Genomic DNA, 26,983 nt, shown 5'->3' with positions numbered 1-26,983 from the left:
TTGTATAATAAATAATTTAGAAATATATCTAACAGCTAAAATAAACATGTAAATTAATGTCTCCTATTTCAGCTTACTTTAAAGGTTCTGAGGTCTTACAGACAACAATTCTAGGAGACATACCCTGACTTATCAAAAAATTCTTAGTAAATCAAATGGTCTTTGAACAAAATCTAGAAACAAAATTTTGCCCATTTCTGGTTAAAAATATATTTTGAAGTTTATTTAAAAAATGATCTGTCAGGTTAAGTTGCAATTCATGGTTTAACTTAGTTTGATAAATTCATTTTAGTATACAACTCATTTTAATATACAATGAAGAAACAGGTCTTTTGTAACATATAAAGATATAAAAAAAAGGAAAATTTTAAATAAGTTTCTAAATATTATAAGAAGTGAAAAGAACAACACAAAGAAAATAAAAGAGTAATCTCTTTCACCCACTGAAATAATCTCTGGAAAAGATATTAGTAATCATGCAGCTTATAAATATCTAAAGGGCTAGAATTGAGGATATTTATAAGAATAAATTTTTTTTCAACATACAATATATAACATGGGAAATAAGACGTTTTTTACTAACAGGCAAACACTTGAGTCCTCTTCAAAGACTACAGCGGGTGAAAGAACAGTTATTCAAAGGAAATGGTTAGTAGAAATATGAAGTTAGTCCCACACAAAATTAAAATGTGCTCAATGCAGATTAAGTCTATCATAAAACATTTTTAAAGCAATTATATTTAATAAATTCCCTTGAATTTTGTTGGAGGTATCAGTTTTGTAAGTAAGGAAAATAAAATAGTATATTGCCTTCAGTTAGGTCAAAAACCAAAAGTTTTTAAAAAATGCACACATACCAAAAAACCCCACATTAGTTTTAACACTAAGTTACTCAGTTCTATTGGAATCTGTATTTTAGAACTGAGCAGGACCTTAAAACTCACCTATTCTAAATGCTCATTTTGGAAACAAGGAACAAGAACCAGTCTAAGTGACTTATTTAAGGTCACGCAGCCAGTTAGAAGCAAAGCTCGCACTAGAGTACAGACCTTCTGACTATTAAGTTAATTATATTCTCCGTACTACCTCAAACTGCCCACTCTCCGGGAAACTGCCTGTTAGGATTTCTTAACACACTCATCAACCTAGAAAGTTTCTGTCTTATGCAAACTGGCCCCTTTCCTTCCTTGTCCTTCTTCTGCAAGGTTCCAAAAAGACCATCATTTCCCATATGCTCTACAGAGCTCCAATGCTTTTTAGTCATTCAGAGCACATCTCCACAGAGTTGCAAGACTGAAAAGTCAGATCTCCAGATCTTTTACTTTCTGTATGATCCTCAGAAGCATGGAGAGACCAAGGGAACAATAAGCCATAGGATAAAGAGGATGGGGAGAGGGAGGAACATGAATTACAGGAGACAGGAAAATGGGCAAAAAATAGAAAATAAAAGATGCAGAGGAAACGTGTTACTTTCTCTATCTGGGAGAGAAAGTGACAGAAACATTAGTTATTAATTATTTCCTTTACCTCTCCCTTGAACACTGTGCAATGTGCAGATGTGGAAAAAGACCAAGTGAAGTTAACTTGATATCCTGAAAATGTCAGAAACTCAAAGATAAGCGAGAGAGAATGTACTGGAAAGGTATTTAAAAAGGTTCATGAAAATCAGACTGGGTTAAGAAGGGAGAGGAAAAGGGGCATAAATTAGGTCAAAGAAGATGGAAAAGTTGGTAGAACCATTAATCAGACAATATATGCAAGAAGAGAAATTTATTTAGGAAGAAAGATGGAGCACTCTGAGAAATGTTAGTAGGCAGCTGAAAACATGAGCCTGGAGGCCAGCAGTCGAAGTAGAAATAGTGGCTGAAAATTTGGGAACGTGTAGAATGAACCAGACTCTATAGGGTTAAAAAAGGGTGAGGTAGGGGGGTGGGGGTAGGCCAGTAAAAGGGTCTTTGAGTCTGTAATAACTGTTGCTTTAACCATTTTTCTAAGGAGAACGTATTCTTTCCTTAACAGGGCAGGGTAAATACTATGTGAAACCAGGAGAAAGAGTACCGGCAGCATTCATCCCAAATGATACCTTTCAGCTATCTCTCACCTCCTCCTGTCCTTACCTCCGCTTCCTTCCAATCTTCTCTGGGTTGTTCCTCTCCCCACTATCTCCTCCAAGTTCATGTTACACTCTCAGGAGACAAGAACAGTAATTTACTAAGCTGTAGTAGGTATTTGATGCTTCTCATGAACCCTATGGAGGTAAGTTGCAAACTAAGCTACAGTGGCTAAATTACTCTCAGAGTTTACAAACAGAGGCAGCCTGGTAGCAGCTGGTAATGAAAGCACTTGCAAGAATATCAATGGAGGGGGACAGTAAGAGCAGCCCAGTGATAGTCAATAATGGAAGCCCATTTAGGGACAATATTAGAGAAGGGTACCAGGTGCAGCCTGGCAGGGTTAGAAGTTGACCTACATAAAGGCGACAGTTGGAATAAGTAAACATATTGAGGATCATGGGAATCCAATTTTTCTCACTGATAGAGAAAGAAGATATAAAAAGAAGAAGAGGCCGGGCGCGGTGGCTCAAGCCTGTAATCCCAGCACTTTGGGAGGCCAAGACCAGCAGATCACAAGGTCAGGAGATTGAGACCATCCTGGCTAACACGGTGAAATCCCATCTCTACTAAAAACACAAAAAAAATTAGCCGGGCGTGGTAGCGGGCACCTGTAGTCCCAGCTACTCGTGAGGCTGAGGCAGCAGAATGGTGTGAACCCAGGAGGCAGATCTTGCAGTGAGCTGAGATCGCGCCACTGCACTCCAGCCTGGGTGACAGAGCGAGACTCCGTCTCAAAAAAAAAAAAAAAAAAAGCGGGGGGAGAGATAGAATGAACCCTGCAGGACTGTATTTGAAATCGAGCTATCAATGCAAATTGATGGTGTATAATATATCTAGATAGCTATAGAAATAAATATAATTGTAAAGGGCCAAATACACATTTTCTAGCTCTGCTCACTGAAAAGATCTGGGGTTAACAACACCCCAGTTGCAACAAGCACATCTTGAACTCAGATTTTGGTTTCTACATACTACTCTTCTTGAAAAAATAGTTGATTCCAGGCTATGACAGAGGAAATACAAGTTGAATCTAAAACATTTTGTTGTGCCAGAAAGTAAGAAAATGCTCAAAGACTGATACAGATATGTCAGAAGCAAGGTTAATTGCTCAAAGGGGTTCCATGACCAAAATTAGGTCGATCTGATCATCAAAATAAATAATGACAGCAAAAAATTGAATAAAATAGAAATCTATGAGTAAATAAATAAAGGAAAACTTCTCCTTAAAGCAGAATGCCAACTAATAAATGTAGAAGGAATGATAGAGTTAGAAAAATAACCACTTGGGAATCATAATAATAATTAGGGCAAGAATAATCTATAGATGCTAAAGCTAGAAGGTGAAAGCAGGATAATAACTGGGTCATGGCCAGGCCTCCACATCCACAGGTTCCATATTTGTGGATTTAACCAACCTCAAATTGAAAATGTAGTTAGGTTTACTATGCTTGCACCTGTACTGAACATGTACAGACATTTTTTTCTTGTCATTATTCCCTAAGCAATACAGTATAATAATGATTTACATAACATTTATACTGTTATTAGGTATTAAAAGAGGATTTAAAGTAAATGAGAGGATATGCATGGGCTATATGCAAATATTATACCATTCATACACAAGACTTCAGCATCCTCAGAGGCTGGTATCTTGTGGGGTGTGGGGTGGTGGTGGGTGGGGTATCCCAAAACTAATCTCTCATGGATACCAAGAAACAACTGTGATTTTGTTTGTTTTGTTTTGTTTTTAAGAGAGACAGGGTGGGTCTCACTTTGTCTCCCAGGCTGGAGTATAAATGGCAAGAGAGCTAAATTCCAATTACTGCAGGCAAAGAGGGTCAAAAACTGTGGCTGCTCCAGGCAGGTTTAGTTTTACCACTGATTGCTATATGACTCATGTTGGCATTAATAAACAGAAGTAACTACCTCAAAGGATAGTATTGATAAAATTAATTTATCAAAAGGAACACAGGTTACTGAGACTCAGATGTTTAAGTAATTCCTCCTGTTGCCTTGTTTTAGGGAATAAAAATACAGTAAAGGCAGTAGGGATGAGAGATTTATTTAAAAAACAAATATTGTAAAATTCTACTTACATTTTTAAAAGGGAAATTAATTCTATTTAACTTTAAAACATGCACAAAATAAACAGGATGCAAGAAAAATTGCATTTTGATTTTAAAATAAACATATATACTAAAATCACCATCCCTCATCAAAAATGGAAGGCAGAAAGTAGCCAGTATTATGAATTAAAGTATTACTGTATAGGAAGAAATTATACTTTTTAGTATTATACACACACACACACAATCTACCTTCTGACATTTACAATTCATGCATATAATACTCATTTCATAAAACTAGAATTAACGCTATTTTCTTAGATCAACCCAAATACCACAAATCAAAGGCACCTGGAAGCAAGGTTAGTAGTATCTTGAAAACAGGAGACATACGTCTCTATACTGCTTTTATTTCTTCCATGATAGAAGCAGTATTTCCTAGACATGCACAGTGCACCCTTGGCAACACCCTCAGCAAGGAAAAAGCCCCAGAAGCTTGGAACTGTTGAAAAGAACCCTGGCCCAAGAGTGGTGGCCTCCTGGCTCTGCTGTTATTAGTGATTACAGTGTTATGAAGAATAAATTAAGATGAAATCAGTGAAAATGTTTATTTGTAAATTGCAAATATTGTAGTAATTTATTAGCTTACTCCTAGATTTTGAAAAACTGTTTACCAAATTGAGCATAAAAATAATGAGAGAACAAGCTGGGCATGGTGGTTCATGCCTGTAATCCCAGCACTTTGGGAGGATGAGGCGGGCGGATCATGAAGTCTAGAGATCGAGACCATCCTGGCCAACACGGTGAAACCTCTTCTCTATTAAAAAATACAAAAATTAGCTGAGCGTGGTGGTGTGCGCCTGTAGTCCCAGCTACTTGGGAGGCTGAGGCAGGAGAATTGCTTGAACCCGGGAGGTGGAGGTTGCAGTGAGCTGAGATCACACCACTGCATTCTAGCCTGGCGACAGAGCGAGACTCCATCTCAAAAAAATAAAAAATAAAAAATAATAATGGCCAGGCGCGGTGGCTCACGCCTGTAATCCCAGCATTTTGGGAGACCAAGGCAGGAGGATCACAAAGTCAAGAGATCAAGACCACCCTGGCCAACATGGTGAAACCCCATCTCTACTAAAAATACAAAAATGAGCTGGGCGTGGTGGAGTGCGCCTGTAGTCCCAGCTATTCGGGAGGCTGAGGCAGGAGAATTGCTTGAACCCGGGAGGCAGAGGTTGCAGTGAGCCAAGATTGTGCCACTGCACTCCAGCCTGGCGACGGAGCGAGACTCCATCTCCCCCTCTCCAACAACAAAAAAATACTACTACTACTACTAATAACAATAATAATGAGAAAACAGCTTATATTTAGAAGACAGCTCAGTCAGAATCTCAGTTTAATGTGGATCCAATATAACTCTAGCCCAAACCAAGTTGTGATTTAATACTACCAGAAAATGTCAAATTTCTGGTAGGGTTTTCAGAATGTTGAAAATTGATTACAGACTTTCATTTGCCATTTTGAGAATCCCTAAGAGTCTGAGGGATGTTAGAAACAACAAAACTGATTTTCAGTATCTTTTCTGACTCTATCATTCCATGATACTCTGAGAAAAAAAATCACAGATTTAATTCTGTTCTGGGTGTTAAAGAAGCTTGCAGGAGTAACTAAGGGCTTTTCCTAGGAATATCTTTCTATGCTGAGGGGGAAGGACCTCGAAGAAGGCCCAGCAATCCACTTAGTCATTCAGCCAGTCAGTGAACCATCATAAAGTTGCCGCTCTCCTCCGTCACTGTGCCTTAGCTGCTCACTCTCCTATTCTTAGCTTCTTAAGTTTAGCTTAGTTTCTATGACCTTATCAGATTTCTGAGAACTACTCTTCTTGTAAAAACATTGCATATCCAACTCCCTGTCTAAATTCACTTCAAGACCCAACTGAAACGTGAAGCCTTCCTGACTACCTGGCAGAGATCATTGTACCCTCCTTTGTTCTCCTAGGATATTCTGTTTGCATTTGTAACAATGTGTTTCAGTGGTTTATATGTGATTTTCCTCCACCAGCTTATGAGCTTCAGCATTGTACTTCCAGCATGTGACTCAATGCAGGGCTTAGGATGGTACTTCTCAGATATTTCTTTTTCTTTCTTTTTTTTTTTGAGACGGAGTCTAGCTCTATCGCCCAGGCTGGAGCGCAGTGACGCCATCTCGGCTCACTGCAACCTCCGCCTCCTGGGTTCAAGTGATTCTCCTGCCCCAGCCTCCCAAGTAGCTGGGATTATAGGCACATGCCACTATGCCCTGCTAATTTTTTGTATTTTAATTTGATCTGGTGATTTAGAGACAGATAATCAGAATAAAACCAGATCACATGTTAACTAATATGCCTGACTGACCTACCTTTAAGATTCCTGTCACATTTAGCCTTAGTATTTAATGTTTTTAACACTAAAATGAAAATTAAAGATTTAATGAAGCTGGGTGTGGTGGCTCACACCTGTAATCTCAACACTTTGGGAGGTTAAGGTGGGAGAACTGCTTGAGCCCATGAGTTTCAGACCAGTCTGGGCAACATAGTGAGAGCTGTAATTCCTGTTTGCTGTTTTTCAGTGATATTGTCACAGTGAAATGAATCTTAGAGGACATGAAAGGAAAGAAAGAAAACTTAGGATCCATGTGACTTCTGAAGTAAGTACTATGCTGAACGACACACAATCAAGATGTAATTCGTGTAGTGTAGGAAAATTTTTAGTATAGTTAAATCATATTAATGAAATAGTTAATAAATTATATCATATATATATTTTAATATTAATATAATAATTAGCTTTTTAATATATATTAATTACATTTTAATATAATATTATTATATAATTAAATTTATATTAATTAGATAACATTCCATTGAAATTAAAGTACAAATCCTTAGGAAAATACAAACTGTTTGTATCTTTTTTTTTTGAGACGGAGTCGTTGACTTCTGATTCCCCAGGTTTGGAATGCAGTGGCACGATCTCACTTACACCTCCATCGCCTGGGTTCAAGCAATTCCTCCTGGCCATTGGCCATCCAAATAGCTGCGATTACAGGCACCCACTAGCACACCTGGCTTAATTTTTGTTATGTTTTAGCACATATGGGGTTTCCACCATGTTGGCAGATTGGTCGTGAACTCGCTGACCTCAGGGTTGACACCCGCGCTCCTCGGCTCTCAGCAAAGTGCTGGGGATGTACAGCATGAGCCCCCGGCGGCCAGCCTCTGTATCTTTTTCAAATTGATATTTTCTCCTAGCACTTTGTCAGGTTCATAAACAGGTTTTATTAAATAATTCCCAATTTGTCCAAATGAGAAATACTAGGTCATTTCAAAAATAATAAGTTTTATCTTCGAATAAAATGTACTTGGATCGACAAGATAGTACCTTTCCAACTTTATATAATACAGGGGTTTTCCGGCTCAGTGGTTTCTCTTTAGTTGGGCATGGTGGCGAATGCCTATGAGTTCCGACTACTCTTGAGCTTCTTTTTTTTTTTTTTTTTTTTTTTGTGAGAACGGAGTCTCGCTCTGTCACCCAGGCTGGAGCGCAGGGCCGGATCTCAGCTCACTGCAAGCTGCACCTTCCTGGGTTTACACCATTCTCCTACCTCAGCCATCCTGAGTAGCTGGGATACAGGCACCCGCCACCTCAGGCCGGCTACGGTTGTGTTTTTTTCTTGTTTGTATTTTTTAGTAGAGACCGGGGTTTCACCGTGTTAGCCGAGGAGTAGTCGTCGATCTCACTGACCTTGTGATGCTCGCCCATCTGGGCCCCCTAATGGCGGAGATTACAGGCGTTTGAGCCACGAGCGAGCCGGGCCTACCTGAGAGTCTTAAGTGGGAGGGAATCACCTGAGCCCTGGGAGTGGTGAGGCTTCAGTGAGCGATGATCATGCCACTGAACTCCACCCAAAACTACAGGGAGTGAGACCCTGTCTCCAAAAAAAAAAAAAAAAAAAAAGGCAGTTCTCTCGAGTGTGCAGTGAGATAGGTTAAAAAAAAAAATAGTGGTTCTCATTCTAACATCTAGAAAACCATCAAGATACCATACACAAAGCTTAGATATCTGTGTGGTTATTAATTTATTTTCCTATCAGTTATGTTAATAGAGATAACGGAAGTATGCAGCTTTTCAATTTATCATCAGAAAAAATTTTGTTAAGTCTTAGGATAAGTTGGTAAGTGCTTAGTAGATAAGTGCTTAGTTTAACCACTTCCTGTCTTAATAAAGTCTGAAAGAAGAAAATATCATCAAGATCTCTGAACTCAGCTTAGGACTTCTAAAATTAACATTTCTCTAAGATCTTCTTGTACCTAATATTTTTAAAAGTCTCATTCATATGCTGGCAAACCAGCCCCCAAATGAGATAAACACAGTAGTACATCTTTAAAAATATTTAGATGTACAGCTGTCATGATTAAAGAGAATAAATCCAGAGTGAGTTAGCCACAACAATGGACAGCCACTGCAATGGCAGTCATGATCATGGTCATGCTGCTGCCCAACAGGAGGAATATTTAAGTCTCTATCTCATTTGATAAGAGAAATATGGTAAACTTCCAAAGGTACCAACCTACTAGTTTTAGGGGGACTCTGAATACTACACATAATATCAGTTGTAGACAACCAAAACAAATGAATGATTCCCAGAAAGTGAAATATATCCACTATGCTATTTATAACTGCTTATCTGGAAATGCTCAAGAAACTGACTTTGCAGTGACTAAATTGTTGCATGCCAATGTTAGAAAGGGGAGCTATATTACATCCAAGTTAGTTATGTGTAAAACATTTTTTTAAAAAAAGACTAAAGAAGACAGAGATACAGACAGAATTCAACCCGTTAAAAAATGAAAACAAAGCGTATTGTCTCTGGAAGAAGAATAGGTGATTGGAATAGAAAGGGTTATCACTCAATGCCATGTTACTGTAAACTATTAAAATCTGGAAAACTTTCCCAAAAATTACAATCAACGAAAATATGCCCAGGATATAACTGCTTAGTTCTACAATGCATGATAAACTTTATCCTAAGAGCACAATCACAAATTGATGAAATAGGTATTAGTGAAGGAGTTAACAAAGTGACAGAATAGTTACTTGCAGTATCCCTTTTCTTGATTAATTTAGTACTTTTCATCAGTTACACTCAATATTTTGATCACAGCTTTTTAACTTTTTCACATTTATTATAGGTATATATAAACTAGTAACATAACCCTTAAATGTTTTGAATATTCAAAATAATAATACAAGCTTGAGTTAGGTTTAATTTTTTTTAATGTTTGCTATAATTATATTTTCCTACTTGTTAGGTCTTCATTGATGGTACGACTATACAAACTATACAAAAGCTATTTTCTATAGTTGTATACAAAAGTCATTTTATATGGTACAAAAATGCACATGGTACGTTGTACAAAAGTAGAATTACATACTATAATATACATTTTATTAACTTAAATAACAATGCCTATATGTTTTATTTCAGATAATTTTGGATAATTGAGGCAAGAACTTAGAAAAAAAATTATACAATTCATATGACATTTTAATACAGCCAATTCTGACCTAAAACGGTGATAAAAATAAATTAACCAATTAATACAAGTAAAATAGTACTTGAGAAATATAAAAGAAACCAAAATCAAGAAATCCTGGCCAGGTTCGGTGGCTCACACCTGTAATCCCAGCACTTTCAGAGGCCGAGGTCTGGCCAACATGGTGAAACCCCATCTCTACTAAAAATACAAAACATTAGCCGGGCATGGTGGTGCATGCCTGTAATCCCAACTACTTGGGTGGCTGGGGCAGGAGAACCACCTGAACCCGGAAGGTAGAGGTTGCAGTGAGCTGAGATCGTGCCACTGCACTCTAGCCTAGGCAACAGTGCCAGACCCCATCCCAAAAAAAAAAAAAAAAAAATGGGTAATCCTAGCTAAATATGCTTTGGTATATTCATTCTCGTATAGATGTATTTATACATGACCCAAATAAACTTTACGGTGTCTATTTTTCCATTATCTATACTATTATAATTTATCAAAACAAAATCCATGAGGCTGTCACATTTAAAGTAATTGATACTCATTACCTGAGACTGAAGTGCCAGAAAAGGGATAGTGCCATCTCTATGCCATATAAAGCCTTAAATAAATACAAACCCTGATAAAAAGAAAGCAGCATGCCAGAGATCTCTGAAGACAGCGCCAACGCTGTGAGAGGTGCTTGTACCGTGGCTCTGAACTGCTCCCTCTTGTGTGTTATCTGTAGTACTAGAACCATCTCCTTCCCTATGTACTTCCAAATGGGCTGCTTTTCTTAATTTCCTTCGTCAGAAGAGATTAAGAATGGAAGGCAGCTTTAATATTTTAATAACCACTTTCTCAGTAGTACAATCAAAAATTTGGAAAACATAAACACAGGAACTTTACTTAATACATAATAAAATTTAGATTTACTAGATAAAATTTAATCCAAATATCATGATGCATATTCAAGACCAATTTCTAGAAATGTTAAGGTATTGGTCCTTGCTTATATTGGCAGGTCAGTGGACAGAAGGTTGTAAAGATTGCATTGGACGGATATTTACAAAAGCATTTCTTCCCTATTTGAATGCCACTTATCTGCAGATGAAGAAAGAAGAAAATTTAGATTGGAGAGAATTATAATCTAATTTATCAACATTGCTATTTATCTAATGTAGGTATTATCTTTTAACAATGAGATGGGCTTAAATCTCAGCACCCAAAAACTACAAATTTCACAATCTCTTAGCAATGATATTCAAAAGAGGACCTGCTCCAAAAGAGCCTTAAAACAAACTCCAGTGTGCTGAGTGGCTAGTGAGACATGCTATGTTTACTGAATCAAGGGTAATATTAAACGGATTCAAACAGAATTTAGTGGCAGGGTGTGGTGGCTCATGCCTGTAATCCCAGCACTTTGGGAGGCTGAGGTGGGAGGATGGCTTGAGCCTAAGAGTTCAGACTAGCCTGGACAATAAAGTGAGACCCTGTCTCTACAAAAAATAGGCCCGGCACGGTGGCTCACACCTGTAATCCCAGCACTTTGGGAGGCCAAGGCGGGTGGATCACGAGGTCAGAAGACCAAGACCATCATGGCTAACACAGTGAAACCCCATCTCTACTAAAAAAATACAAAAAATTAGCCGGGCGTGGTGGCGGGCGCCTGTAGTCCCAGCTACTCGGGAGGCTGAAACAGGAGAATGGTGTGAACCCGGGAGGCGGAGCGTACAGTGAGCAGAGATCGCACCACTGTACTCCAGCCTGGGCGACAGAGCAAGACTCTGTCTCAAATAAATAAATAAATAAATAAATAAATAAATAAATAAAAAAAAAAAAATAAAAGAACTAGTCAGGTGGGGTGGCATACACCTGTAGTCCCAGCTACTCAGGAGGATGGGGTGAGAGGATCACTTGAGCCCAGGAGGTCCAAGCTGCAGTGAGCTGGACTCCAGCCTAGGTGACGGAGACAGTGAGACCCTGCCTCAAAAAAAAAAAAAAAACAGAAGAAAACAAAACAAAACAGCATTTAGTAAATACAGTTTAGCTGAAATTTTTTCTAGGTTTTTGTTTTTGCCAAAGCATCTTAGAAATACAAGATTTTATAAGTAGTAGGAATTATTAACAATCTAGCTAACATATATTGTCTACATAGATATTAAGTGACTAGAAATGAGTTTCAAGAACAAAAGAAACAAACAAACAAAACACAGGCATATTGTCTTAAAATGGCCTTGAAGCAAACATAGAAACTAAATCATTTGGTAATTGATTCTGAAGCTCAGTGGTTTTTTTGAAAGAGCAACCTTACAAGATAAGATTTTAGTCTATGAAGATAAGAGGAGTCAAGAATAATTGTGGATTCAGATTACATCAATGTACAAAAAGATAACTTTTTAAAAAACAGTACCTTCTTCTTTTACCTCCTGTACTTAGAGGAGGTTTGGGTGTTCTTGTGGAAACAATCTGGCAGTGCACAGTTCCCAGGAGCAGCATCAGCCATATCGGCCCAATCACCTCTGTCAGAGGTATGCTGTGTGGGCTAGAAGTGGAGCAGAATAATACTATTGCGGCAACTACAAAAAGGGAAAGAAAATACGCTTAATTATATATCTGATAGTCACCTCTTCAAAACTCTTAAAATTGTTTTGCATTATTTTTTGCCAAAATATTTTCTAAATTTAAATGAGTTTAAAATATTACTACAGACAAGCTCTTTCAGACTGTTTTATTGTCTGCCACAGCCTAACCATGGTATTTAGTAATAAACTCTTGGAACAAGACAACACCCAACATAGTCTCTAAAGTACACCTCAACGCTGCAACATAAATTAGATGCATATGAATCTAAGGACATTTCTAAGTAACATCACAGACAATCAGAGAACCACCCTAACCTCAAGTACATTATTTCTTTGTTTTACAAATAAGGAAATCTTATGATAAGTGTATATAATACAGCGATAAAGAGCTTCTTATTAATAGAGGTCTATCTCCTTAGAATTAATAACACATTTACGTAGGCATAGTTTCCAGAGAAACCACTAAACACCCGTCAATGCTAACCATTACTACATGAAGGGAAATCTTGTTTTTGTCTACACAGCATCCCTTAGACTTTCTGGACATAAACTGTCTTTACCTTTGTCTCCCTCCTTTATCCATCAATCACATATTCTTATTTCTCCCACCACAGGGATAGACATGTAATCTAGGCTTGTCACAGTCTTAGTAAGTCTGAATACAAAAGTTTATAAAAAGATGGGCAAGTGACCTAAGCAGGGCCAATCAGTCTTTTTCAGGGACTAATATAGGTGCTTCAAGACCTTTCTCCTAGATCACAAACACTAAAGACTATGAAAAAATGAAATTGCTAGGGGCCACCTTAACCACCACCTAGAAAGAGCCAACCTAAGAATGTGACCAGCAAGACCAGAGTCAACAGCAAAAAGATATTATCTGAGCCTCTCAATCCAGCCATGCCTGAATCCACGGCCAGGGAGTACCTAAAATAAAATGTAAATATTAGAATATTTTTGGTTATTTTCTTAAGTGTGATCACTGTGATGTGATTATATGTGCTTACTTTGAAGAAATGCATATTGATGTATTCAGGGGTAACATGTCTCAATGTATATAATTTACTTAACAAAATAAGTAAACATCCCAAAATGTTAATCATTGGTAAATTAAAGAGATGGGTATTTGGGTGTTTAGGGTGACCATATAACTTACCATCTAAACCAAGACACTTTTGAGAGTGAAAGGCACCAGGACAACATGAGCAAACTTGGGGTTGGACAATCCCAGCCAAACTGGGACAAATGGCCACCCCAGCTGTTGTACTCTTCTATCTAGTTTCCTGGGGTTTTTTTAGTTTTTATGATAAACAGTAAAAATAACGACCAAAAAAACCAACTTCTTGCAAAAGCTAGTTTGCATTTAGTTTCTGCCACCTGCAATTCAAAGAATCCTGGTCTAACATACCAAAAGCTTAAAACACCACTTAATCTGCTAATATACTTAAAGAGTATCATGAAAACAAATTTCAGCTGTATATAACTGTAAGTAAGAAGGTTCCTTAAAAAGAAAAAAACAAAAATTTTAAAATGCCAATCATCTTTATGAATTACTCTGGAATTTAACCCAAATTCTCTAGTTCTTCCATAACAGTCTAGAAGTTTGAAAAGCAGAGAGTCTTTTTTGTTTTTAATATGAATTCTAATGTGACTTTTATAAAGTTCTTTAATATTTTCGAGGCTTGGTTTAATCTTCTGTATATCTACATAGTACACAGCATACATATACATATAGTAGTACACAGGCACTATAATAGGTTTTAGGTGAGGTAATGCATGTAAAACATTTTGAAAAGCTGCTTATACACAGTAAATGTATACTGAACATTGGTGAATAGCAGCTTTTTTTTTTTAGCTGCCATTAACTCTAATTTTTTTTTTGGAGATGAAGTCTCGCTCTGTCGCCCAGGCTGGAGTGCAGCGGCGTGATCTCGGCTCACTGCAGGCTCTGCCTCCCAGGTTCATGCCATTCTCCTGCCTCAGCCTCCCGAGTAGCTGGCACTACAGGTGCCTGCCACCATGCCCAGCTAATTTTTTGTATTTTTAGTAGAGACAGGGTTTCACCATGCCATTAACTCTAATTTTAAAAGGGGCAAATACAAATGCTTACTTAAGAAGTTCAGAGTTTCAGACACAAAGGAGAATATCTTTTAAAACTTTAGGTTTTATATAACCTGTTGCTGGTTATTTATCTGAACTCTTTCAGCTTTGTGATCATCATTCTCTGTAATCCTAGGGCTGGGGGCATACAAATTACATTTTCTATATATCTTAACAGGAAGTTATTACATACTGTGAAATTCTGATGACAAGGCATTAGAAAAAGAGGGAGGAGCCACTTTCTTCCTCTCTTTCTCCTTTTTTCTTCTGGCTGTATCTCTCCTAAAAGTGATCATGTCCCTCCCATGGTGTCAGTTCCTGAGAGAGTGGCTTTTCCTCCATGACTCTGGTATCACTTCTCCTTGTTGTTTTCCTCTCAAGTGAAGGTTTAGAAGATACATGGAGAGCCGGGCATGGTTGCTCCTGCCTGTAAACCCAGCACTTTGGAAGGCTGAGGTGGGCAGAACACGAGGTCAGGAGTTTGAGGCCTGGTCAATACGGAGAAACCCCATCTCTACTAAAAACACAAAAATTAGTTGGGTGTGGTGGCATGCACCTGTAGTCCCAGCTACTCAGGAGGCTGAGGCATTAGAATCGCTTGAACCTGGGAGGTGGAGGTTGCAGTGAACCAAGATCATGCCACCGCACTCCAGCCCGGGCGACAGAGCGAGACTCTGTCTCAAAAAAAAAAAAAAAAAAAAAAAGAAGAAGATATACAGAGAAAACATTCACTTATTTTATATAATGCTGAATTATACTTTTTGAGCATTTAATGAAGTCCTACTAACTAGACAGTGCTGCTAGAGATTTCTGCTGGGGATCAACTAAGACAGAATGTTGTTGGGCACAAACATTTCCATGGCAGGACTTCACGTACTGGGCAAGTGGAACTCTAGGAGCAGGCTGGATGCAATGGCTCAACATCTGTAACCCCAGTACTTTGACAGGCTGAGGCAGGCGGACTGCTTTAGCCCAGGAGTTTGAGACCAGCCTGGGTAACAATGCGAAACCCTGTCTCTACAAAAAAAATTCAAAAAAATTAGCTGGGAATGGCGGGGGAACCTGTAGTTCCAGCTATGGAGGTGGAAGGTAGGAGGAATTATCGAGCCTTGGAGGTCGAGGCTGCAGCTGAGCCATGATGGTGCCGCCACAGTCCAGCCTGAGCAAGAGAGAAACCATGGTGGCTGATACCTGTAATCCCAGCACTTTAAGAGGGTGAGGTCAGGAGTTCAAGACCAACCTGGGCAACATATTAAGACCCCATCTCTACAAAAATAAAATAAAAAAGAATTAGCTGGGCATGGTGGCGTGCTCCTATAGTCCTAGCTAGTTGGGAGGCTGAGGCTGGAGGATTGCTTGTGCCTGGGAGTTCAAAGCTGCAGTGAACTATGATCACACCATTGCACTCCAGCCTGAGCAACAGAGCAAGAAGACCCTGTGTCTAAAAAATAGAATAGAATATTATCTTCCATTTTTAGGACTGTTAATCTTTAAGATTCAGTGGCAATTAGGCAATGGAGAAAAAAAGACAAGACACAGTCTCTGCTCCCTATCCCTTTGTTTAGACTAGGGGTATCCAATCTTCTGGCTTCCCTGGGCCTCACTGCAAGAAGAATTGTCTGGGGCTAACACTAATGATAGCTAACATAAAATACACTAACACTAATGATAGCTGATAAGCTTTAACAAAATAAATTTTAAAAATTCTCATAAGGTTTTAAGAAAGTTTATGAACCTGGGTTGGGCCACATTCAAAGCCATCCTGGGCTGCATGTGGCCTATGGGCCATTGGTTGGACAGGTTTGGTTTAGAGAAAAGAAGAGACATATAAAGAAGCATTGAAAATACCTGTTATGAACCGAACTGTGCTCCTTTCATCCTCCCCACATAAATGCACATGCTGAATGAAGCCCTAACCCACAATGTGACTACATTTGGAGACAGGGCCTATAAGGAGGTAGTAAAGGTTAAAGAAATTCGTAACAGTAAGGCCTTAAACTGTTATGACTCTTGTCCTTATATGAAGAGGCAGAGATACCAGAGTATTCTCTCTCTCCACTCACACACACAAGAAAGGCCCTGTGAAGACACAGCAAGAAGGTGGACATCTACGAGTCAGAGGCCTCATCAGACACCAACTCTGATATTGCCTCACTCTTGCACTTCCATCCCTCAGAATGGTGAGAAAATAAATTTCTGTTGTATAAGCCACCCAATCTGCGGTATTTTGTGATGGTAGCCCAAGGTGACTAATATAATACTTATGATTAACTGCTATAATATACATAAAAAAGATACATAACTACATTGGGGAGTTATGAAAGGGTTCTCAAAGAACGTGATGTCTGATGTCTAATCTAAGTTTGAGAGAAAACAGAGGATTGACTAAACAAAAGGGAAAAGGGCTACCCCAAGCAAAGGGAGTTGCATGTCTAAAGACATACAGGCAAAAAAGCATGGAATGTTTAAGAAACAGCAAAGAGCTAGTTTAGCCTGGTTAGGGTGGGATAGAAATTCAAGGAGGGATTTGAAAACTCAGATTGCATCTTGAAAGCAGTAACTAGTGAAGTAATTTAGACCTTAAGCAGCTGGTTTGAATTAGTCATTTAATAGGTAAATGGACAGAAAGTAGATGATATAAGGTTTCCTGGCAGTAATCTTGGCAAGAAACTAGGCAACCAAGACATGGAGAAGTGGGGATAGAGCTGAGAATACATAGTTGAGATACTTAAAAAGCAAGTAATTCAAGTAAAAAACTATACATCGTTATATAAAACCAAATCTGACTGCATTTGATTCTTTCTGCCTTTTTTTTTTTGAGACAGAGTCTCGCTCTGTGGCCCAGTCTGGAGTGCAGTGGTGCGATCTCGGCTCACTGCAAGCTCCGCCTCCCAGGTTCATGCCATTCTCTTGCCTCAGCCTCCCGAGAAGCTGGGACTACAGGCGCCCGCCCCCACGCCGGGCTAATTTTTTTGTATTTTTAGTAGAGATGGGGTTTCACCATGTTCACCAGGATGGTCTCAATCTCCTGACCTCGTGATTCCCCCCGCCTTGGCCTCCCAAAGTGCTGGGATTACAGGTGTGAGCCACCGCGCCCGGCTCTTTCTGCTTTTCAAGAAGTGGGAACAAGAATGAGGACATAACTCAGAGCACTGCAGCACCCTGCTTTTACACAGGTTGCTGCAATGAAGATAGACATACAGTGGTTTTCAAAGCTAATGGCAGCCTGCCGAGGGTCATTAGAGTCACATCATGACTTTGGTACTGGCTGTGTGACTTTAAGAAAGTTAAGTCATTTCTCTAACTAAGCTTTACTAGGAGAATGTTTAGTAGTGTTCATCATAAGGGCCTTATGATTAAACTTCGGTTCTGAACTTAAAAATATCTAATTTAATGCCCAATCTAACCTGTGTTCCCTATTTAACTTAGAGGAACCAGTAGTAAATTTCAGACACAATATAATTATACAATGTCAGTGAACTTTTAGTTACATTGGAAACTTGTTTCTCATGGAATACTAGAAAGTAGCAATATTTTGAAAAGCACAATGCACTGTGATGTACAATCAATGGTACTGAATTACTCTTAACAATCTATTGCAGTTTCTGACCACATTCAAATAAAGTTTTCTCCTCTAGGTAAGCCAGAAAACCTTTGAAGATAACTATACTTAAATTAAGTTCTCTTAAGTCCTTTTGAGAAGCAAACAAGAAAATGATAAAAATTATGATCACTATAACTAGAAAATATGTTCACTTCAGCAGTAATTATAATAGCAAAAAACAGCAATCAGCTTAACTGCCCAATATTGATGTAGGACAAGATTCTTTCTAGTAACTAAGAAGTCATATTTACAAAGACTCTGATACTTATTATGACATTAGGTAAAAAAAAAAATGTAGCTGTTCACAAAATAATCTCAACTATTTAAAAGTATTATAAACTCAAAGGCAAGATGATGGGTAGTTTTTTTTTTTTTCTTTAGCTTTTTCTACATTTTCCAAATTTTCTGCCATGAAAATATTATTATATCTTTAATCAGAAAACACACACATTCTAATAACAACCACAAAATCATCACAGTCCACACCCTTTTATGTATATAAGATGTAACCTGGCTTAGAAGAAACAACTTTATCTAAATAAAAGTCTGCAGTTGTTATTATATTGTCATTTATTTAAAATTATCTCTTAGAATCTGTTGATAAAACAAATTTAAATAATCATTCAGGACTGTAACCATGGGTTTTTTTTTTAATAACATTAAAAAGACTGAAAGGACATCAACCAAATGAAAATAACCGCTTTGTTCACGTGATGGAATATGAATAGTTTCTTCATTAGTTTCTAAATGCTCTACAGTGTTACACATGTTGTGTTATATACTGCTGCTAAGACTATGCAGTAGAATGTTGTGTTAGGAGGCACCATAAGAACTGTTAAGTGTGTGGTTCTGGGATCAGAATGCTTAGACTTGAACCTGAATTCTACCATACTTGATGACTGCATGGCTTTGGGCCCTTAAGTCGTTCAGGTCCCACGACTATAAGTGAAGCGTAATAACAGTCCCTATACTTCACTGGGTTGATATGAGAATTAAATGAGAATCTAGAAAACACCTAGCAGAGTGCATGGTATACAGAATTTTGATAAAGTATAAGGACAGCTCAGATCACAGTGGTAAAAGGCACAGAAAAAAGAAACTATACTTAAGGTAGGAATAATAAACTTGTAAAGGTTGTATCTTTTAAAGACTGGTATGTATGTATGTGTGGAAGATGCATTTTGATGAGGTTTTTTTCCTAATTTTAAAAAATCTTCTCAATTTCTATTTTTCTTTAACTATCTACAGATTCAAATATTCATAAAATTATACTGGAAAATAACTTTGTTTTCTCAAATATTTTAATGCCAAATCAATTATGAGATTTATTATTAACATACTTATACATCATACTCAGTAGTAGTTAGCATATGTTTAAAACAAAGCCTTATTAAACCTGACAATATAACATTCTGAAAGGTGAAAGCAAATATCACTTAATTATACCTTGAAGAAGATAAAGGACAAGAAGCCAGAAAAAGATGACCTTTGATGTTACTTGTAACCACCACCGGAAGAAAAAGGGGAAAAATACAACTCGAACAATTCCCTTTCTGGTCAGGGAAGTCCAAGGACTTTCAGGCTTTGCCTTTGCAAATGCAGACCCTGAAAAAAGTAAAATAGGACAACAGAGTATATTTACATATTATTATTTAATTTCTTTAAAGAAAAAAATTTCAATGTTTGAAAAACATGACCACATAATTTTATTCTGTATTATACTATGAGTCAGAAATGTCCAATTTATAGATACTTTAAATATTTTGAAAAAAATATTTTTTGAAATAACAGAATTTCTCCCACATATTTTATAAATACAGAACGATATTCAAATGTCAGTTCTAGTTAGCAATTACAAATTACCACTTTAATTGTCTTTTTGTTTTTTTGTTTTTGAGACAGGATCTCACTCTGCTGCCCAGGGTGGTATCAAACTCCTGGGTTCAAGAGATCCTTCTGCCTCAGCTTCCCAAGGTGCTGGGATTATAGGTGTGAGCCATTGTACCTGGTCCCATTCTCTCTTTTTAATACTATTCTTGTCTTCATCAAGGTTCACAATGTTTTATTTCTAAAAGATAGACAGACAGATACATATCTGACATAGTTTGGAATATTTGTCCCTGTCCAAATCTGACGTTAAATTGTAATCTCCAATGCTGGAGGCAGGGCCTAGTGGGAGGTGTATGGGTGATAAGGGTGAATCCCTCATGGCTTGAGGCTGTCCTCGAGATAGTGAGTGAGTTCTCAGGAGATCTGGTGATTTAAAAGTATGTGGGACCTCCCCGCTACCACTCTCTGGCTCCTCCCGCATGCCTTCTGCCATGGGTAAAGCTTCCCGCGCCAGAAGCAGGTGCTGGTGCTGTGCTTTCCGTACAGCCTGCAGAACCATGAGCCAATTAAGCCTCTTTTCTTATAAATTACCCAATCTCAAGTATTTCTTTATAGCAATGCAAAACAGCCTAATACAATATTTAAACCTATTTTGAATTCTGCTTCTTCCAGAACAATGTCTACTTGTAGTAAACATTTATTTATCCAAGACTCACCTCTTACAAGATCAACATCTATGAGGTCTGGTTTCACATGTGCTGTTTTCTTTGGTTTATTCCTTAGCCCCTATAATATATCAAAAGAAGTATTGGAATTGTGTATATACTTAAATCTAGAACAGGTGAAAATCAATTTCTAAAAATTTCAATTTAAAATAAAATTGTTAATAGTACCAACAAAATGTAACACATTATGCATTTGTTACAAATGGAACACAATTACAGTATTGTAATAAATTTTATTATTGTTCAAAAAGATATATTTAGAGATGTGTATAACATGCCAGGCCGGTTTATTACCAACAGTAAAATTCTAATACAAATACTATTACTACCAAGCAAATTTAGGTGTACAGCTTTAGGTGTAGAGGGAACTGCATTGGCCCCATATTGGCATTTGGAGAGTGTTGAGGCTAGCTAGGGGAGCAGCAGCCCTGAAGGAACCTCAAGGTGTGGTGCTGTAGGCATTATTTCAGAAAGTGGTAAATCACACAGCTGAGGACCAGAAAGGATGCAGACTTCTCAGCAGACGCCAATCAGCTGAGAGCCAGGCGGGACGATGCACTACTCAAGGATGATGGTTGCCATTATGTTCACATGTCAACCCCTCATCAGACCATAAATGCCACCTCATCACCTCAGAACTTAGACACCATAACCAGGAAGGGGGGAGGGAGAGGCAGTTGTCATAAACTGAATTCATTTAAACTTGAAATTATTGAACACTGAGTAAAATTAAGTTTCTGCTATCAGTATATAGAGTGAAGTGGGGGAAGTAGATCAAAACTAGTGGAAAAAAAAAACCTATAACAAAATTAATTACTTTATTACTTAAGACTAGAATATTAAGAATTGGAAGAGCTAACAAAATAAAACAAAAAAGAGAAAACAAAAAACAAAAGAATTGCAAGAGCTTAAGCTAAACTCTTCAGGAGCCAAGTACTGCGAGACAACACAAGTGTTTAGATGATTTGTTTTTTATTCATTCAATTAAGCAAGTAACTGTGCACTAAATCCTGTCTCTGGTCCTAATCCAAGTAACAATGACACCCCCCAACAAAGTAAAAATCTGATTAAGTATTCTGTTTGCATCTAAAACAAAGAAGAGAACCATATTAGAGGTCAGAAATAACTGAGGTGTCTAAATCAAAAATGTGACCTGAAACCAAGATGTAATTAATCTTTGAATCCCTTCAAATACTTCTGTCTGAAGTTGCAAACCACCCAGAGATATAAAAAACAAAAATGAAGGAGAAAGGGTAAAAGTTAAAGAAACAGCAATGAAAATTTTATATATAGTTGACCCTCATATTCTCAGATTCCACAATTGCAAACACACCTACTTGGCAAAATTTCTTTGTACCCCCAAATCAATGTTCACGGTGCTTTTGCCCTAATTTGCAGGCATGCATGGAGTAGGAAAAAAAAAAAAAAATTGAGTCACCCAACGTGCATGTTCCCAGCTGAGGTCAAACAAGGTGATGCTTTAACCTTCCTGTTTCAGCTCTGATTACTGTAAACAGTGTCCTTTGTTGTGTTTTTCACATTTTTGTGCTTTTTGTTGGCAATCCTGTTGTTCAGGATGGCCCTTAAGTATAAGTATAGTGCTTCAAACACTGTCTCGTGTTTGTAAGTGCAAGAAGGCTGTGATGTGCCTTATAGAGAAAATGTGTTAGATAACCTCTGTTCACCCAGGCACAGTGGCTCACACCTTTAATCCTAGCACTTTGCGGGGGCCAAAGTGGGCGGATCACTTGAGGCCACGAGTTTGAGACCAGCTTGGCCAGCATGGTGAAACTCCATCTCTACTAAAAATACAAAAAATTAGCTGGGCATGGTGGCACCTGCCTGTAATCCCAGCAACTTGAGGAGGCTGAAGCACAGAGAACTGTTTGAACCCAGGGGTTGGAGGTTGCCATAAACCAAGGTCATGCCATTGCACTCCAGCCTGGTGACAAAGCAAGACTCTGTCCCAAAAAATATAAAGTAAAAACTAACAACTAAAAAATAAATATAACCTCTGTTAAGGTATGATTTACAGTGCTGTTGGCCATGAACTGTTAATGAATCAAAAATATATATTAAATAAGGTGTCTTTAAACAGAAATACACATAAAACAAGGTACTTCCCCAGGCAGCAATGGTTCAGTATTCACTCATTCAGTGTTCATGGGTGACTTCATAGAACACAGCTACCCCAAATAATGAGTATGGGCTGTATCTGTACATTATTTCTGATTTTACTGTCACTATAGAGTGGCTGATGGATTAGAAATCATTCCCAAGATTTTGCATATTGGAGAGGCAACAGTAATAACACATATTTAAACAAAAATTCATTAATAAAGCACTATTTGGATTTGGTATTAAGTTTATTACAGGAAGATTTTACCTTTATTACTGTAAAAATATTTGAAAACAGTAACACATTTTAATTTACTTGTTTTTTATAAATTGCTTCCCTAACAACTTGAAAGTAACCTTTTTGCCAATGTCTTCCAACTAATCTGAATCTTTATTGCTGTATACCTAAAATTTTTAACAAGAGTATTTTAAGAACTAAGAGTCCCTACAGGAGAAACAGTAAGTTTTCTTGATTTGTGCAAATATTGTTTTTCAATATGCTTCTTCTAATCGACCTTGTTTATATGGGGTTCATTTCCACTTTTGTATTCTATTAAAATATATTTATTTTGAGCTATACTGTAGAGCTATACCCTAATAGCCAGTTTCAATAAAATTTTCCCTCTAAGGTAGCTTATCAAGATAATTTAAAGGGTTAAAAAGAAAAACAAAAAAAGCCAAAAAAAAAAAACAGAAGGCCAGGTAAGGTGGTTCACACCTGTAATCCCAGCACTTTGAGAAGCTGAGGTGGGCAGGATCACCTGAGGTCAGGAGTTCAAGACCAGCCTAGCCAACATGGTGAAACGCCATCTCTACTAAAAATACAAAAATTAGTCGGGCGTGGTAGCGGGCACCTGTAATACCAGCTACTTGGGAGGCTGAGGCAGAAGAATCGCTTGAACCCGGAAGGCAGAGGATGTAGTGAGCTGAGATCGAATCTACAATTATTTTATTCACAAAAATAAAGCATCAAGATACAAACATTCATAAAGTCTGATTTTAATTAAGTAGATATTTTACACTGGAAAATTTTCAATTGGCTTGGAATAAACCACATTCACACAAAGTAGCATAGCTTTCAGTACTGTTTGAACTGTTAAACAGTTTAAATGAACAAATAAAAAATGAAAAGGTTTTTTTTAAAAAAAGAATGCGATTATTAAAACTACTAATTTATGCACAAACTAGAAAGTAGAAACAAGCAGCACAAATGCAATTAATACCAATAACAGAAATATTTTATTTATTAAATATAATTTAAACTCTTACAGTATGTTCCTATAGTGAAATGACTCAGACACAGTAGTATAAAGTTTTTTATTAAAAAAAAAAATTCTCTAAGTACACAGATAATGTTGGGCCAAAAAAACCGAAATGGGCTGTTTAAGTTTAGAAAGTGCTTCTGTTATCTAGACGTCTGTGTATTATTAATATTTAGATTCCATCAAAGTACATAAACAGTTTCATTTTCTAGAAATCTTGTTTAGTTCCCCCATCCCCCTTTTTCTCTGTAATGACTTTATAAGCTTTTTGGTGAAGCTTTAAAAGTCTAGTAGATAGTAAAACAGGAAAAACTTCCAAATTTACTTTTAAATTTTGGTCAAGGTAATCAGAAAAAAGCAAAGTTTTAGTTATAATTTCTAAAATAGTTATGAAAAAATAATTTGCAACTTACAAAAGATTTTACACTTTAGCAGTATCAACTCTGGGTCTTTAATTGAAAATAAACATTTCAAAAAATATATTTTCATGTCTTTGATTTCTCTAGTAGCTGCTCACTGCTTTGACAACTAATGAAAGAATCAATTACATGGGACAAACTCAATACATTTGGTACACTGTTCTCTAAACAACAGGTAGAGTGTTTTTTTTTAATCGAATATTAACATTAATACACCACAGTTACGTACCTCTCTAACTTCCTTAGAATAAATACAAAATTATTTTACACTATAATTTGCCTTCATTAGAACGCTTAGTAAGAATGAAATGTGCTTTTAGGCTTGTTAACAAATTGATCCTTTTATTTAAAAATAACAAGAGTAGGGAGGATAAGTTGATTATGTATGTATGTATGTATGTATGTATGTATGTTTTTTTAGAGACAAAGTTTCACTCTGTTGCCCAGGCTGGAGTGCAGTGGTGTGATCATGGCTCACTACACCCTCAAACTCCGGGGCTCAAGTGATCCTCCTGGCTCAGCCTCTCAGGTAGGTGGGACTGCAGGTACGTCCCAGCTAATTAAGAAAAATAATTTTTTTTTTAGAGATAGTGTCTCACTTTGTTGCCCAAGCTGGTCTTAACTCCTGGACTCAAGCAATCCTCCCACCTTGGCCTCCTAAAGTGTTGGGATTTCAGGTGTGAGCCAGATAAACTGATTAATGGGTAGAGTGCATATTATTCAAGTGATGGATACTCCAAAAGTTCTGACTTGACTACTACACAAGCTATGCATGTAACAAATTGCACATGTACTCCATGACTTTGTACTAACAAAAAGGAAAAAATACATAAAAGTCTATAATTCAGTGGTTCTAAGTACATCCACAATATTGTGCAACCATTACCACTATCTAGTTTTAGAAATTTTTTGTCACCCCAAAAGGAAAAAAAAAATAACGAGAACAAGTTTTCTTTAATTTTGTCTTATTTTTATCTTTATTTTTAAAGACTAGTCAAGTACAATAGTGGGAAAGAGGGAAAGAGTGAAACAAGGAGTTCATCTGATCTGTAACTGACTGTGAACAATCGAGATAAGTTGCTACTTTCAGACCTGCCAAAAGAGCAAGTTTTTAGGTTTTTAATTCTTCAATTACTATTACAAGGTGTTATCTTTAAAGGGAGACATACTTCAGAAAGAAGATGTAGGTCCTAACTTTCCCTAAGATCATCCTGTTAGTAGCACCAAGTAGTAACTAATATAATCCTTCTTCACCCTAATCTCTATTTAGGATTTAAAACAGTTCTTTTTAAAAAGAGGAGATTACATAAGTAATGCAGTAATTTGTGAACAGCTCCCAAAAACTAAAAAAATTATTTATATATACTTTTTCTGAGGCTTTTAAATTCCAAATGTGTCAACCTGATAACATAACCTCTCAAGGTACTTAATATCTCCTGTCCAATGAATTAAAGGCTTTCTAACTGTCAAAGAGAATACAAGGTATTATGGCATCTTACTAGACCTCTCTGCTGCTCTTTATTTGCTTGACTATCCCAACTCTTCTTCACACTCTCTCCATACTATTTTCTCATGGATCTCCTACTTTTCTTTCCTTCTTTACTTGCATCTCTTTATTTACCTACCTATTAAATGTTAGTTATTTCCCAATGCTCTGTTCTCAGCCCTTTCATCATTCAACAGAAATCTACTCATTCCTATGGCTATATTTATATAATGTTTTATATACATATGTATGTGTCACAAACACATACCTATACATATTTACTTTATAAACTGAGAACTCTTAAATGTTCCTCCCAAGTACCAAATAGATATTTCTATAACAAAATTCTAAATGTGCTCTTCTTCCAGTATTTCCTATCATCCTTAGTGCCGCCTGAGTATATTTGTTAAAATATAAGCTTCTGCTTAAAAATCTTCCAATATCTCCCCTGTTGTTTTCCAGATTATGTCTAAACTCTTCGGCAAGGCACTCAAGCCCCTTCATAATCTGACTTCCATTTTCTAGTTTTACTCCTAATGACACTACTCTCCTTCCTCTATCCAACCTTTTACCAAATCAAACCACTTGAGGAGCCCTGCCTCAGTCACGTTTCTTCCACCCTTTACATGTATTTCCATCTGCTCTTCATCTGTCTGAAATGTCTTCCTTAAGTTAATGAACTGCTTCCTCTATGAAATCTTTCCCAATCTCCCCAGGCTTGTCTCCCCTTACTCTCCTATAGAGTTTTAGACATGCCTCTCTTAAAGGAATTTATCTCACGTGTAATTATGTATCTCCCCTACAAAACTATAATCCGTTTTATCTTTCTGTCCCATGACTTAATCCTATATTTTACACACATCACAACTTTGTTAAATGTATTAATCCTTCCTCAAAAGTTTAGAGATTATCATTGCCAAATGGGAAAGAACCTTGCTCTTTATTACAAGTGACTAAGTAGTCTAAACATTAACAAATTTTGGACCGATTTTAGTAACTATAGAGACTGGTTTTCAATCTAATGTAAACCTTTTTATACAAAACAGAAAATGTCAAGTAACTAAAGTAATATTGTCTGTGCCCAGATTAAATTTAGCTCGTGCAGAAACACACTGATTAGTAT

The 26,983-nt window shown here is 37.2% G+C and overlaps 1 protein-coding gene across 1 annotated transcript in view; it reads right to left on the bottom strand.

Moving 5' to 3' along the window:
• PHTF2 (putative homeodomain transcription factor 2) overlaps positions 1 to 26,983 on the bottom strand; it is a 167,935-nt gene that overhangs the window by 41,814 nt on the left and 99,138 nt on the right. Inside the window, exons 5-8 of the mRNA XM_017880436.1 lie at positions 20,567 to 20,636; positions 19,467 to 19,625; positions 12,148 to 12,313; positions 10,370 to 10,538 (exon numbers count right to left, since the gene is read on the bottom strand). Of these exons, the coding sequence (XP_017735925.1) occupies positions 10,370 to 10,538; positions 12,148 to 12,313; positions 19,467 to 19,625; positions 20,567 to 20,636 (564 nt within the window). The remainder of the gene's footprint in view (positions 1 to 10,369; positions 10,539 to 12,147; positions 12,314 to 19,466; positions 19,626 to 20,566; positions 20,637 to 26,983) is intronic.

Source organism: Rhinopithecus bieti, unplaced genomic scaffold (assembly GCF_001698545.2).
Source record: "Rhinopithecus bieti isolate Rb0 unplaced genomic scaffold, ASM169854v2 scaffold_11291, whole genome shotgun sequence".
NCBI lineage: Eukaryota > Metazoa > Chordata > Mammalia > Primates > Cercopithecidae > Rhinopithecus > Rhinopithecus bieti.
This window is presented reverse-complemented; position numbering and strand designations above follow the sequence as displayed.